This window comes from Onychostoma macrolepis, chromosome 11, assembly GCF_012432095.1.
Source record: "Onychostoma macrolepis isolate SWU-2019 chromosome 11, ASM1243209v1, whole genome shotgun sequence".
Classification (NCBI taxonomy): domain Eukaryota; kingdom Metazoa; phylum Chordata; class Actinopteri; order Cypriniformes; family Cyprinidae; genus Onychostoma; species Onychostoma macrolepis.
The window spans coordinates 12,436,588-12,451,606 of record NC_081165.1 but is presented as its reverse complement, the minus strand read 5'-3'; the positions used below and the strand labels follow the sequence as shown (position 1 = coordinate 12,451,606).

The 15,019-nt window shown below is 35.6% G+C and overlaps 1 protein-coding gene across 1 annotated transcript in view; it reads right to left on the bottom strand.

The window, feature by feature from the left end:
- Positions 1 to 11,361: 11,361 nt before the first annotated feature.
- col6a1 (collagen, type VI, alpha 1) overlaps positions 11,362 to 15,019 on the bottom strand; it is a 37,780-nt gene continuing 34,122 nt past the window's right edge. The window contains 6 exon segments of the mRNA XM_058791863.1: positions 11,362 to 12,818; positions 12,900 to 12,929; positions 13,026 to 13,197; positions 14,100 to 14,286; positions 14,471 to 14,580; positions 14,874 to 14,998. Coding sequence (XP_058647846.1) covers positions 12,226 to 12,818; positions 12,900 to 12,929; positions 13,026 to 13,197; positions 14,100 to 14,286; positions 14,471 to 14,580; positions 14,874 to 14,998 — 1,217 coding nt within the window. The 3' untranslated portion in view covers positions 11,362 to 12,225.

The window sequence follows — 15,019 nt, the reverse complement described above, 5'->3', positions numbered from 1 at the left end:
GTCACAGAACCATGGAGTCCTGTGTTTGAATCCAGAGTTCCTTTGAAATCTTGGAATTAGCAGCAGAACCAATTTCCTTTCAAACAAAACCACAGGTTTAGAAAAAGAATATCACCCTTTTAGTGCACCCGCGCTTACTGAGCAGATCTGCTTTTAATAAAACCAAGGCCTAGCAGCCCAATCATAGTTTACAATGACATTTAGCTTATGATAACATTTAGTCAGCTTTTCAAAACCAGATATGTGATATTGCAATTGGCATATGGTGCAATTCACGATAATTCCAGTCAGCATAACGTAATGTTCCCTCGTTCTCCCTAACCAACAATTCGAGCTGGACAGACCTTCAGAACAGTGAATCCCTTTGAGAACATGGGCTTGCCCTCAACGGGGAAAGATGACCTCAATGGGAAAATAGAGTAAAACATATTCATAGAATATTCCTTATTTAAGTGTACAGTGTGTTGACAGTTCCACTGAGTCATCTACTTGTGTATTGTAAATACAGTGTGGTCTGTTAGATGCTTGGGCTGCGCTCACATCCTGGCCAGGTTAAACAGACGAGGGACGAATTTGTAAACTGTCATCTGATGAGGCGTTTTAACCAATGTCTTGGCTGGTGCAGGTGCAGATCTGAACAAGACATATTCATTACTCATTTACTCATGTTTGTCTATACGACCGGACGATTTTTAGTTGTGACCTTTAATTAGTCTTTGGAGAGTCAAAGGGAGTCGGTGCAAACGTTCACATTTCTCAGCGGGTGGCCTTTGGTCTTGACAGTGACCAATGAACAACTTCTCAAAGTGGAGAAAAAGACTATTGTCCTACTCAAACATAACGAATGCTAACTTTAACTGTATCCATTGGGAACGGGAAGTGGAATTGGGAAATGGTTCGGGAAGTACTTTTCCCATTCAAAGTTTCAAACGTTTGTCTTGGTTAAAGAGTTATAAGCTATGAACTACTAAACCAACCTGCAAAAAGGTGAAAAGCAACATTACAAACTTTTAACTGAAGTAAAAAGTATTTGAAAATTGTTAAAATAATAATAATAATAAAATACAAGACTGTATCGTGACTTAAATTAAGGAAAGAACTACAATCCCAAGAAGCATTGTGAATGACAATCAAATGAAAAATGATACAGATCTATTGATTTAAAGATTAAATAATGCAGAAACAACATATTTTGTTTATTGCAAAATATACAAAGTAGCTTGAGAACAACTGACTCATTGAAATAGGCAAGGCGCTAAAGAGTTCTTTTGGTGCAGTTTGCTTTTTGCTATTCTCTGATTTTTGGAGATTTTTTTTTTTTCTGGCAGAATCATGGGTAATGTAGTCTGTCACAAGAAATTCTGGTTTTAAACATGATCAGCTTCAACAAAAACATATTCCATCCATTAACAACCTTGTAGTTAGCACAAAGTCTATCTGAAAATGTTTGGGATTTTTAGTTTTTGTTTAGTTCAAAATATACTTTTTAAATAGTATTATTATTCATATTATTCAAATATCATCTCTAGTTCCTTTTTGCTTCATCAATTCAAATTGAGGAACTGAGTTGGAATTTACAAAGCATTCTCATTACAGTTCTGAAACAGTGTTTGTAACCTGTTTTTCTGGGATCCACCTTTGCTTAATAAGTAAGAATTACAGTTGTTCCATGAATTGCATCTTAATTCAATCCAACTAATTATTTATGTTGCCAAAATTGAGTACTTTCAAGTCAGCTAATGAGATAGTGCCTTAATTCTATCATTAATCAGGATGGCTGATTTTCCAGGGAAAAGTTTAGTTCGTTAAATGATTTATTCCTCAGAGTAGATCACATTGTAATGACTCCATTATGTTAGTGAGGATCCATGCTTATAATAATATGAAGTGTTTTGATTCAACTGGGTTTTCCTCCCCTAATTTAAGCCTGTGACTCAGCTTCTCCTACGAGCTGTAACAAGATTGCGTGTGTCATTTGACTAAGTGTTTAACCATGGTTTTGGTATCCCGCTCCTGCGGTTCACTATTGGCTGGAGTTTGTTTAAACTAAACTAAACTCCCACCATGGAGCTCTCACAGCTCTCATTGCTCAAGCAAATTACAGTGCATTGTGGGATTACCCTGCAGCACCATTAAAGCCAATTCTTTCCTTCCCCTCTCCCACCATTTTTTCTCCCTGTCTCTGATTTGATCTCATCCTCCCTATCGCTACTCCTTCCGTCTTCCCAAAGGTTCCTCACTCCCCATGTGTGCATGCCTATTTCTTTGAACTAAACTTAAACAAAAAATAAGTTTCAATTTCCTGCAATATATTTACTTAATCCAGTCTTTTTACACATATTTCATCTTTTGTTTTCACTCTATGTCATAGCGCACTTCATAGCTTTTTTTCTGCAGGCGACTTGCATCCTTTAACCGAGATATTTCTGTGACCACATGCCTCCAGATGTTGGCCCTTAGTGCTCAAAGCCAGCTGGGAGTCATTATCTGGGCATGTTGTACCAAACCTCTCCACCTCCTCTCCAAAACCCCTCCCCACACCTCCATACACCCTGTTTCCATGGCCACAGTGCTGTTCTGTGGGATTTCTAGTGAAGAGAATTTGGAAAATGGGTTTGGCATGTATGTGGTGCTCCAGGAATGATTTGGCAGAATATAATTGTAGCATACTATTGAACTTATATTATCGGGAAGCTCCTGAAGCAAACTTGTATACCGCTTCCGATATGAAACAGACTGTAATGCAAAAGAATTAAATATGTTGAAATCAGTCAAAAGGCTGAATGTCTTTGTGTTCTGAAACTGCTGAATGTCTGAAGGTTTGTTGACAATAAACAGCAGACCTGGTTTACTTAAATATTCAGGCTCCTGCTGATTTAAGAAATCGTAAAATCAGAGAGTGAATTTGCCTAATGAGTGGAGAAAAAAAGTTGAATTTGAATAAGGTTTGGATGTTTTAGCAGCTGCAGCTTTTTTTCCGAGTAAAGCTCCAACTGGGAAGGCTTGTTCTTAGGAAAGCAAGGGGGACATTATTTGGAGCAACAAAATAGAAAAAAGAAATCAAAACGAGGTTTTTTTTTTCCTCTGGTGAAATAATATTGAAACCATACTGTTCAAAAATTTGGGGCTGCTACAATTTTTAATGTTTATGAAAGTGTCTTACTTTTTTAAAATCAAAAATACAGTAGTACAATATGATTTTTGTCCAATCAGATGCTCTGTATAATTACAAAGTAAAACACCATCATGATCAATCCCTTTATGTGCCCTAAACCTCCTGTTTTAATAGGAAATATATAAACACAGAAAACAAAAAGCAATTTATGGCATCTTTAAGAACTCCTGAGTTCACATGTCCACAATCTATGACAGGGATTGCGGTTTGGCTTACTGCAAAAAAAGGGACTAGCTAGTAAGTAAATCTCTCCATTCCTGTCAAACCAAATTATGGAAATTAAAGTTGAGATGGTCTCATGCTGTGAAATATCACAATATGGGAGCAACGTTGCTCTGAGTCTTGCTGTCTAGAGAAGCATGCAAGTAGTTGTATGGTCCTTTTTGTAAATTCAAAGATGTGGTCACTACAAGGAAACACCAGAAGCAACAATATAATTCAATATTGGTTAATGGCTGATGTGGTTAGGAAAAGGAAAGGGAACAGATGCCATGGCAAAACCCTCAATAGATGAGGGTGATATTACACCGCTGCTACTGAATCCCTGACCGGAGATGACCTTGCAGTTTAACAACCTCTTGCTGCGAAGGTGGCGACACTAGCTGCACATCATGTGGAGCACAGAGTCTTGACATGGTGTTTCTGTGAGATGTATTAGAAAATATATTTGCATTTTCATTCAGTCTGTCTGCTGTTTTTGTTTTGTGCAGGTGTCTTATTTAGCATAATTTCACAAATCTAAAATCAGCCCATTCTGTTTTTGCTTTAAATCTTGAAATTATAATCTAATTCAATTCAAAAACAACTGTTTGTGCCACATGCATACACTACCAGTCAAAAGTTTTTGAACAGTAAGATTTTTAATGTTTTTAAAGAATTCTCTTCTGTTTACCAAGCCTGCATTTATTTGATCCAAAATAGGCTACAGAAAAAGCAGTAATATTGTGAAATAATTTTACTATTTGAAATAACAGCTTTCTATTTGAATATATTTTAAAATGTAATTTATTCCTGTGATCAAAGCTGAATTTTCAGCATCATTACTCCAGTCTTCAGTGTCACATGATCCTTCAGAAATCATTCTAATATGCTGATTTGCTTTTCAAGAAACATATATTACTATTATTATTATAAGCTTTTGTAACATTATACACCATTCAAAAGCTTGGAGTCAATATTATTGGTTTGTTTTTTTTGTTTTGGTTTTTTTTGGGGCGTATAGAAATGAATACTTTAATTTAGCAAGGATGCTCTAAATTGTTTAAAAGTGATGATAAAGACATTTATAATGTTACAAAAGATTTCTATTTCAGATAAATGCTGTTCTTCTGAACTTTCTATTCATCAAAGAAACTTAAAAAAAATTCCTCAGCTGTTTTAAACATAATAATAATAATAATAATAATAATAATAATAATAATAATAATAATAATAATAATTAATGTTTTTGAGCAGCAAATCAGAATATTAGAAATATTTCTGAAGGATCATGTCATGATGTGACTGGAGTAATGATGCTAAAAATTCAGCTTTGAAATCACAGGAATAAATTAGATTACATTTTAATATATTTAAATAGAAAACAGTTATTTTAAATAGTAAAAATATATTAAAGGGGTGGTTTACTGCGATTTCACTTTTTTCATTTTAAATAGTGTGTAATGTTGCTGTTGGTGCATGAACAGTATCTGCAAAGTTGCTGCGCTGAAAGTTCAACGTAAGCGGAGATATCGTCTTTTACAAATCAGGAAGTTTAATGCCTACAAAAACGACTCCTATGGGACTACAACGAGATACTTCCCGGGTTGCATACGTAACAAACCCATAAATTTGCATCAACCCCTCCCTCCAGAACATGCCAAAGAGGGGGCAAGGCCATGTTCTGCGGCTTTGTCGAAGAGGAAGAGTTATAGTGGAGAGTTGTAGTCATGCCGTCGAAGCGGTGTTATTTTCACCCAGCTGTCAGGTCTTCTGTGTTCGGGCTTCCTACGGATGCTGTAGTTCGTCAACAATGGTTAAAATTTATGTTTGATTATATTCCTGACAATTACAATCCTAATTTAGCTCTCTGTGCTGCGCATTTTACGGAAGACAGCTTCCAGAATCTACAAGAGTTCAATGCCGGATTCACACAGAAACTATTACTAAAACATGGAGCAGTTACAACTTTAAAAACAGAGGCAGCAGTTGTTGGGCCACAACCTGTAAGTAAGATTTCATCATTTTAAATGTATTTGCATGTATAATTTCAGACGTAATGTTTTAGTTTTATCAAGGACGTAAACAAATGCCAACGCTGGCTTTAGTAGCCAGTTAGTTAAATGATGTTTCGTGTGTCTATGACAAACGCGTACAAATATTTTGGACCCAAATTTGTAATTATGTACTAATTTTGTAAATGTATTTTCCATGTATACTTTATGAAGTAATTTTTCGATTTGATCAAGACCGTAAACACAAGCCAACGCTGGCTTTAGTAGCCAGTTAGTTCGATGCTATTTTGTGTGTATAAGACAAACGTGTACGAACTTCAAAAATTGATATGTAATCACAACAGCAAACTTCCATTCAGAAACATTTTGTAAGAGCCGTGCTTGCGGAAGTTCTGCTTGACTCTCTTCATTACCGCTTTCTGGGTCTGATTCTGGCTCAAACTGATACGGCAATATTGACACCATTATTTACATTTGACCGGAGCACATGCGACTGTCGCCCGTGAAGGTGATGGGCGTGAAGTTTCCGGACAATGTGCAGTACACAGTTTAGCCAATCACAACACACCGGCCCAACTAACCAATCTGAGCCCATCGCCTGTTTCTGAGGGAGTGGTTTCATAGAATCAGGAAGTCAACCGGTCGTTCAAATGACAGAGGAGAAAGCGGCTTACAATAAAGGTGAAATATATGAAAAATAAGGCGTTTTTTAACAAACAAAACATGAAGACATGTTATATTGCACCCCATAAACACAATCAAGCAAAGAAAAAAAGCAGTAAACCACCCCTTTAAAATGTTACTGTTTTTACTGTACTTTGGATCAAATAAATAAAAAATCTTACTGTTCAAAAACTTTTGACTGGTAGTGTAGCACTACTGTCTGTTCGAAATAAATAAATAAACAAAGAAAGAAAGAAAGAAAGAAAGAAAGAGTGCATTACCTGTTGTACCGAACTCGTATCGAACTGTGACCCCACAATCACGGTACATATACCAAACCGTGAATTCCATGTACCATTACACCCTTAGTAGGCTACAGTACAGATACAATCCAAAACGGTAACAGATTCGGGCGAAAAACAAACCAGACCTCTCATAGATATGTTTGTTATCTTAAAGTACTGGTTCATTAACCATCAACATACGCTAACAATCTGCTAAAGGTAGGGTAGATGGATGGATGGTGCGCCAGACATTAAGCTACACTGATAAAAATGATTTTTTGGTGAAGTAAACACTACATAAAAACAAATGTAATTTCTACATTAAATAATTTAGTTCAGGCAAGAATTAAAAAATTTAAGTAAATTCTATATTAGTACTCAATTTAAACTTGTAGAAATTAAAGTTTGAACTTATAATTATATTTTACTTGGAATTGTTTGTTATGCTTACAAGGATTCTTTAATTAAATATCAGTTATGATCCCGTTTTTCCCATCATGCACTGGGGCATGAATAATTAAAAAGGTTAAATTTGTCACTGTTTTTTAGTTATATTTACACTGTTTTATGGTTGCTTTTGTTGTTAGGTTTAGTAACTTACTGTTTTGTGACATCTGGAGTTGATTTTCTAGTCAAAATGACCCATTCTTACTCAAACACTATTGTGTATGGTGTACCAAGTATTGAGGTCTCTGTGTCCATTTGGGTAACAATTCTTTTGAGTGGACATATTATCTTAAAAGGATAACAAGCTGTCTACTTGCTTGCTTACATGTTTGTAAGTAAATCACATGCTTTAATAGCATGGTTGTTTCCCAGTGTTACATCGTTTGAGTAAATCTTAGAAGCCATGACTGAGTGAAAAATACTTAAGTATTGCAGATTTAACTTACAATAATCAAGTAAAAATTACTCATCAAACTCTAACTGGCCATGTTAAATTTACTTATTTCCTTTGCTAATTTTACCTAACTTAGCCAAGTAGATTTTACTTAATTCAGTACTTACATTTTACTTAAAATTTATTTGTGCAAAAACTTGCCAAATAAAAATTAAGTAAATTTACTTATTGTTTTTTTCAGTGTATGCTTGCAAATGCAAATGTTAAGTGTTTTGCTTATTTGAAAGGAATGCAGTGAGACTATTAATTTAATGTATCACAGTTGTTCTTCAATGTCTTTTCTAGCAGAAATTGAAGTCAGTTAATGAGAAATCATACAATGGCTAAAACGGATCCACATGTGATCTGTTTACAGCTAAAGTGAATCACACCATAGCTTCCTCTTCATGATTTCTCACCTCGGGGTATTAAATAAACTGAACCAGGAGTTTACTTCATTCACCGATCTCATTCACCTGGCTCTTAAAAGAGAAGAGAAATGAATGGGAAAGTTAAATGAATGAATGAATGAATGAAGATAATAATATATATACAACTTTTTTTTTTTCTTTTAGAAACTAATATGTATTTAATGATCAGCAAAGGTACAGCAAAGACATGTATAATGTCAACAAATATTTCTATTTCAAATAAATACTGTTCTTTCAAACTTTCAATTCATCAAAAAGTCCCACAAATATACAGATAAATATCAATAAGAATTGTTGGTAACACTTTAGAATAGGGAACACTTATTCACTATTAACTACGGCTTTTCCCTCAATAAATTACTAATTTGCTGCTTATTAATAGTTAGTAAGGTAGTTGTTAAGTTTAGGTATTGGGTAGGATTAGGGATGTAGAATAAGGTCATGTAGAATAAGGCATTAATATGTGCTTAATTAGTACTAATAAATGGCTAATATTCTAGTAATATGCATGCTAATAAGCAACTAGTTAAGAGACCCTAAAATAAAGTGTTACCGAACTGTTTATTAAACACCAAATTAGCATAGTAAATGATTTCCGAAGAATCATATGACACTGAAGACAGCGTAGTGATGCTGGAAATTCAGCTTTGCATCACAGGAATAAAGGCTATGTATTAAGATTTAATAAATAATTATTAAAATTATTTTAAATTGTAACACTAAAGTATTTCACAACATTACTGTTTCTACTGTACTTTTTACTGATTGAATAAATCCAGCCTTTCTTGCTAACCCCAAATATAGCCTATATACAGTCTGAATGTAGTGTCAAATATGTCAAATCCTACATATTTTTTCCCTCTTACCAAAACAGAAGAGTGTATCCTGAAGTCTAGCAAGTGCATTTTTGCCCTGTTTCCTGTCTCTCCTCTAACTAGTTATTGTGTGGATACGTTTAAATGGCCATGTCAGATGATATCAGTTCTTTGTGGTGAAGAAAGCATATGTTACATAGCAAAATCTCCATTTGGAGACTTGGCATTATTGTTGTTAGTGTTGTACAAATGTATAGGCAATCTTATTCACTGTTCAACAAGTGAAGCGGTGCTCTTCCTTTCCAGAATTTATTCCTTATGGGATAAACAGAATATCTCAAGTCAATATCCAAAGGGACAAAAATGGAGAATACAAAAATGATTTGATTTATTGTTGCATATTCCTTTCTAATCATATTTAATCATTTGCCTTTACTTAAGGAGTTTTAAGGGGGGAAAAGCTTATAAACTGCAAAACTGAAATAACTTATTTCAAGTTGAACCGTATTACTTTTATAGTTTATATCACTATTCCTTTGTACAGGGTTGCTGCAGGATTTTTAAGCTCAAATTTAAGACTTTTTAAGACCTTTTTTAAGACCTGCACAAATAAAATTAATACCATATGAGCAGGGTAGGGCAATGTCTATGGTAAACTGTAAAATGAATGTAAAAAGCATGATTTACAGTTCAGATAGAAGTTTTCACGAAACAAAAATTTTTATAAAATTATACACTTTACATTTCAGCCTTTAAACCATTTTTTTAAGAAAATGGATGAGTCAAAAGTATTAATTATATTAATTTAAGCAATTATCAATAAATTATTATATGTGACCCTGGACCACAAAACCAGTCTTAAGTCGCTGGGGTATATTTGTAGCAATAGCCAACAATACATTGTATGGGTCAAAATGATTGATTTTTCTTTTATGCCAAAAATCATTAGGACATTAAGTAAAGATCATGTTCCATGAAGATATTTTGTAAATTTCCTACTGTAAATATATCAAAAGTAAATTTTTGATTAGTAATATGCATTGCTAAGAACTTCATTTGGACAACTTTAAAGGCAATTTTCTCAATATTTAGATTTTTTTGCACCCTCAGATTACAGATTTTCAAATAGTTGTATCTCAGCCAAATGTTGTCAGATCCTAACAAACCATGTATCAATGGAAAGCTAATGTATAAATGTATAAATCTCAATTTTGAAAAATTGACACTTAAGACTGGTTTTGTGGTCCAGGTTCACATATTAGTTAAATAACATACAAAGATTTAGATTTTTGTAATGAATTATCTCCTTATCGATCCACCAGTTCACATTTACAGCTATGCGTGTTTGCAGGGTAAAAACATGGGTCGATTTTTGCATTGGTCTGAACAAAAACAACCCAATGTTCCTGCAATACTGGAGGCTGCAGTTCGAGGACTGCATTGGACCCTATTTTTTGGGACAGCACCATCTATTCCAACAGAGGAGACCTGATTCAAACATCAAACAAACAGATGCAAACAAACAGCACATCAGACGTGAAGCGCTGCAGCTAATTAACTGAAGTCTCGCACAGACACAAGTCTTCTTTCCAAGAAAACTGAATTTTAAACCAGAATATATTGAATATTGAAATAAATTAGGTTAAATATTTCAAGAGGGTTACCAACGGGTATGTTTAGAGTTAGGAGTTGGTTAGGACAATAATTAAGTGTATACAATTAAATAACTACATAATTCCTTAAAAATAATAATATACAGAATTGAATACCAAGTGCTATAAAATAGTATGAGCCACTAATATTCAGTCATTTAGTAGATGCTTTTATCCAAAGCGACTTATAAATGAGGACAATGGAAGCAATCAAAATCAACAAAAGAGCAATGATATGCAAGTGCTATAACAAGTCTCATTTAGCCTAACGCAGTACATGTAGCAAGAGATTTTTTTTTTAATTATATAATAAACAAAAAGAAAGCATAGAATAGAAAAAGAATAGAGCAAGCTAGTGTTAGAGGCCTTTTTTGCTTTTGTTAATTATATAATAAACAAAAAGAAATCATAGAATACAAAAAGATTAGAAAAGCTAGTGTTAGGTTTTTTTTGTTTGTTTTTTTAAGAATAGAATTATAATAGAGAGAGGTGTGACGTTCTTCATTCTCTCTTACATTCTTTTTGGCTCATTAAAAATTAATCTTGCTGCCACGTTCTGGATTAATTGTAAAGGTTTGATAGAACTAGCTGGAAGACCTGACACAATACATACATGCAAAAAATAAATAAATTAAATTAAATTAAAAAACAAACAAACTATAGGGTCCTAGAAATCCAGTTCTGAAACTACAGCCTCCGGCTACTCACAACAACAGCCCTATTGAACGTGCAGATTCATTCTCTGCCAGCAGGAGGCGCTTTCGAACGGTTTCCCCGGTAACGGCAGAACACAAGGCAGCGCAGCACCCGACTTTGAAACGTGCAGCACTTATATTTTATTTATAGCCTTTTGAAGTTTAATCATCACATTAAGCTGTATCGCAATTCTGCTCTGTACCCAAATTTAAGACCTCCTGAAATCATAATTAAGACAATTTAAGACTTTTTATGACCTTAAATTTGATAAAGTAAATAAGACCTTTTAAGACTTTTTAAGGACCCGCGGGAACCCTGTTGTAGCATTCATTGGCCAAAGCAAAAATTTAAAATGTACAGTAACCGAAAATTTATGAAAAACAGTAAATACTTCAGAATGTTTGTGGCGTATGCAAGGAGATAAATTATGGAGGAAAGCAATTCACAACATTCTCATTTAACAACTAAACTGACACTAATCGTTCACAGCATCTTTTGGTGTGTTGTGGAATGCAGATGTTTTTCAAGACAGACACATGACAGAGGCCTTAGTGGTGGGGTGTAGCATCCTTTATTTCAAATACCTTTACAATAGCCCTGAGGCTGGTGTCAAATACATTTCTGACATGAGAAGCCTATTGGTAAACACTTTGGATAAAGGCATAAAGAACAATTTTGAAGAAACCTGCATTTGAATAACTAAAGGAGCTAGTGTAGTGTTTACATTGGTAGCACCAAATTTATATTCAAGTTTTATTTTTAATGCTAACAAATAAGTTTACCACAGACTAATGCAAATAAAGAATCGCTAGGACTTGGTTGCAAGCAGGGTCCAAAATAATTCCAAGATAGATAGATGGATAGATATATTGATTGATTGATTGATTGATTGATTGATTGATTGATTGATTGATTGATTGAGTGATTGAAGAATGTGTTCATTTTGGACCCTGGTTGCAAGATTTTTTTTTTAAATGAATTTCAAAGAGTCTAAGTCTGCATCATCAAAGAGAGATGACATCAAAGAGATTTCAGCTCCTTACCACTGAAAAAAATAATTTTTCGTGCCCTCAACAGTGGATATATCATTTAATGCTAATTTCTGGCAGTCATGGACAGCTTAATACAGTCATATAGTCAAAGCTCTAGAACCTACTCCAACATTGGTGTAATCTGTGAAACGACTTGATTAATCTCTTTACTTACAAAGAAATAAGTGACAAAAATATTTTTTAAGAATTCTGACACAATCATTTACTGTCTTTTATGAAATTTAAGAGACTATGAAAACCCTTTTAAGTTCAGATATATCATTCACACAAAAAACAGACAAAAAACAAAAACAATCAAAGCTTGTGCTATACTGCTGCCCACCCCCTTTATTCCTGATCCCCTCCCGCTATCCAATCACCCCCTCTACTCCAGAGAAATCTTGCGGGATACAGTTTGGTAAAAGACCCCATTGACCAATGAGCGGTAGTCGGATACTTTGAAAAGGTGGCGGTAGGCGTATGTATTGTCATATGGCCGTCCTCGGCTCACCAAAGTGCGCAGGTGTGCCTCGTTTACCTGGTTGCCCACAGCCAGCACGTACAGCTCAATGCCCACGTTGCTCACCTGTTCCACGGATTTTTCAATCTGGATGTTGTTGACGCCTTGGGAACGACCATCCGAAAACACCAGCAGCTTCTTCTTCCTCGTCCTGCCGCCCCTGAAGCGCTCAATGGCAAAGTTGAGAGCGTTTGTTACCTGTGTACCTGCATTCTGGAACTTTGCTTCTGCAATTTGAGCAACCACCTGAGTGGTGTTTGAGGAAAAATCGGCCTCTACGTTGGCATTGTTGCTGTACTGGCCAACGCCAACCCGGACCTGGAAGCTTCCTCTTTCTGCTGATATAAAGCGCTTAGCCAGCATTTGTGCGAACTCCTTGGTCATCTCAAAGTTCTTGGAGCCCACGCTGGCCGAGCTGTCCATCATGATGAGGACATCGGTGTCGCCATTAAATGAAACTGGACAAAGGGAAGAAGGTGTAACCGTTATTATCTCGTAGTCAAAATAGTGAAAATTGTGGCTCTTAAATCAATACTTACTTGGACAAGTATAGGTGGGACACTTCTTGTCTGTGAAGAAAGCACAACATTGTAAATATCTCTCAAATTCAAATCCAGAACTCACGAAGCACCCTAAATCTGCAGCAGATGCAGTATTTAACCTACCTTCACAGATCCTCTCAGTCAGGTTTTGCAGGAAACTGTCATCCAGAAGAAGACCAAAGTTGTTTAAGACAAAAGAGAAGCCTTCTCTGGGATCATCTTTACACACAACCTCATCAAGCTGCTCTGGATTGGGCTGCCTTTCTGCATAATCCGTCACTCCAACGCCACCAACCTGCCAGAAATCATAAGAGAGTCAAGGTTTCCGTCTACTGGTACATCCTTTCTGGTTGTGGACTTCATTTAACTCCATGTCATGGGACCATACTTGGATGCCAATAACATCAAATGTCATCGAATCACAAGTTTTCCCAAACCAAACATCACATCTGCAGGATATTCGATTCATATCACTGAATAATGAATTCAACTTCTGTGGAAGCAGTTTCTGTACACCTCCTCAAAAATCCACACAACTGCATTAGTTCATTAGCTCAAAGTTCAACACAGGGTCAATGGGAAAATGTGCCAGAATGATATTACATTGCTTCCTGCATACTTGCATACACTTTCAAACTTAAATATCCAGTGAGAGGCACTTGAAGCATGCTCAGCTTAATCTGAAACAGATGTCCGTGAATTTGGCAATGTTTTATCACTTTTATGTTGGTTGCTGCACATATTGCAGCAGCAACCAGTGCTCTTAACAAAATCAAGCAACAAAATCTCTTTTAATGTGATTCATATTTCAGGGGACTTGTACCTGAGTGCTCCGCATCGCAAGTGCAATGCTGTATCAGGTGCGTTACCAAGCAAGTTTACTATGTCAGTATAGCAGTACATATGGAGTTGGTTATGTGATGCAATTGTCAAAATCACATGCTATGGTAAAAGTACTTTGTGGTAATATGTAGTTTTGCGCAAGTAACTGTGCATAAAACCAATCCCGATTAACCGATAATCAGCATAATTTGTGTGAACAGAAATAAAAATCGTTGGTGTTTTACTGTAACTAGTGTTTATTTCAACTGGTAACTGGAATTGTACTGTACGTGTAGGTATGTTTTTTATAGTTTTGCAAAATTTGAAGCATGTTTTTTCCAAAAAGCCTATGTTGTCTGAGCTCATTAGTTTTACCTTCAGTCCCTTGCCACATAGCACGTTTAGGGGCACTTTGTCTCTTTTGGTGTCAGAGCGTCCATCAGTAAGGACAAGGACCACGCTCCTCTCCGTCACAAGCTTGTTAATCATGTTGTTTAGCGAGTACTGCAGAGCTTCTCCAGTGTATGTGGCTTCAGCCAGCCAGCGCAACTCTTTCACAGCTCTAAAGTGAAAAAGATAATTATTTTTTTATTTCTTCAGACACAATTCCAGACGTACACATGAAATGCAAGCTCATCTGAAGAGGAAGCAAATTCCTTCAAGCCACAGAAGTGTATCTTGAAGTTTTTTTTGCCATATTGTGTGCAGACTATGGCTTTTAACAAAAGAACATTGATATTTCATACTGTTTTAGGTCTGTTAAGGTCTTAATGTTGGGATCACCAAGCTGTACGACCTCCTGAGCACTGGCACCGCTGTATTGCACCACACCAATACGAGACTCATTGGCACCAAACTGAAAGAAAAATAAAGAAACTCAGCTTAAATACAGTACATCATTGAGTGAAATTTATTCAGAAGAGCTCATGCATCTAGTATGTAACCACCATGCATTCAAGATTGGAGAAGACCAAATGTAATAATTAATGAATCAATCATTGAAAAACCCAATTCGGTCAACCACTAATCTGAATAACATTGGAAACGTGTCTTCCTTAGTGTCTATGATGGTTACAACTCTAATAAATCAAAGCTGACAGTTAACTGAAATGTTATTGAGTCTCTTGGTGATCTAAAAAGGAAGCTTACCTGTCTTAACTTGAGCCTGTCCATTACAGTCACAATGAAGTCTTTAGCGATGGCAAAGTTAGAAGCTCCAATACTCTCAGAGCTGTCAACAATGAATGCAATGTCCAGGGGTCCACATTTGCATTCTTAACAAACAAACAACAACA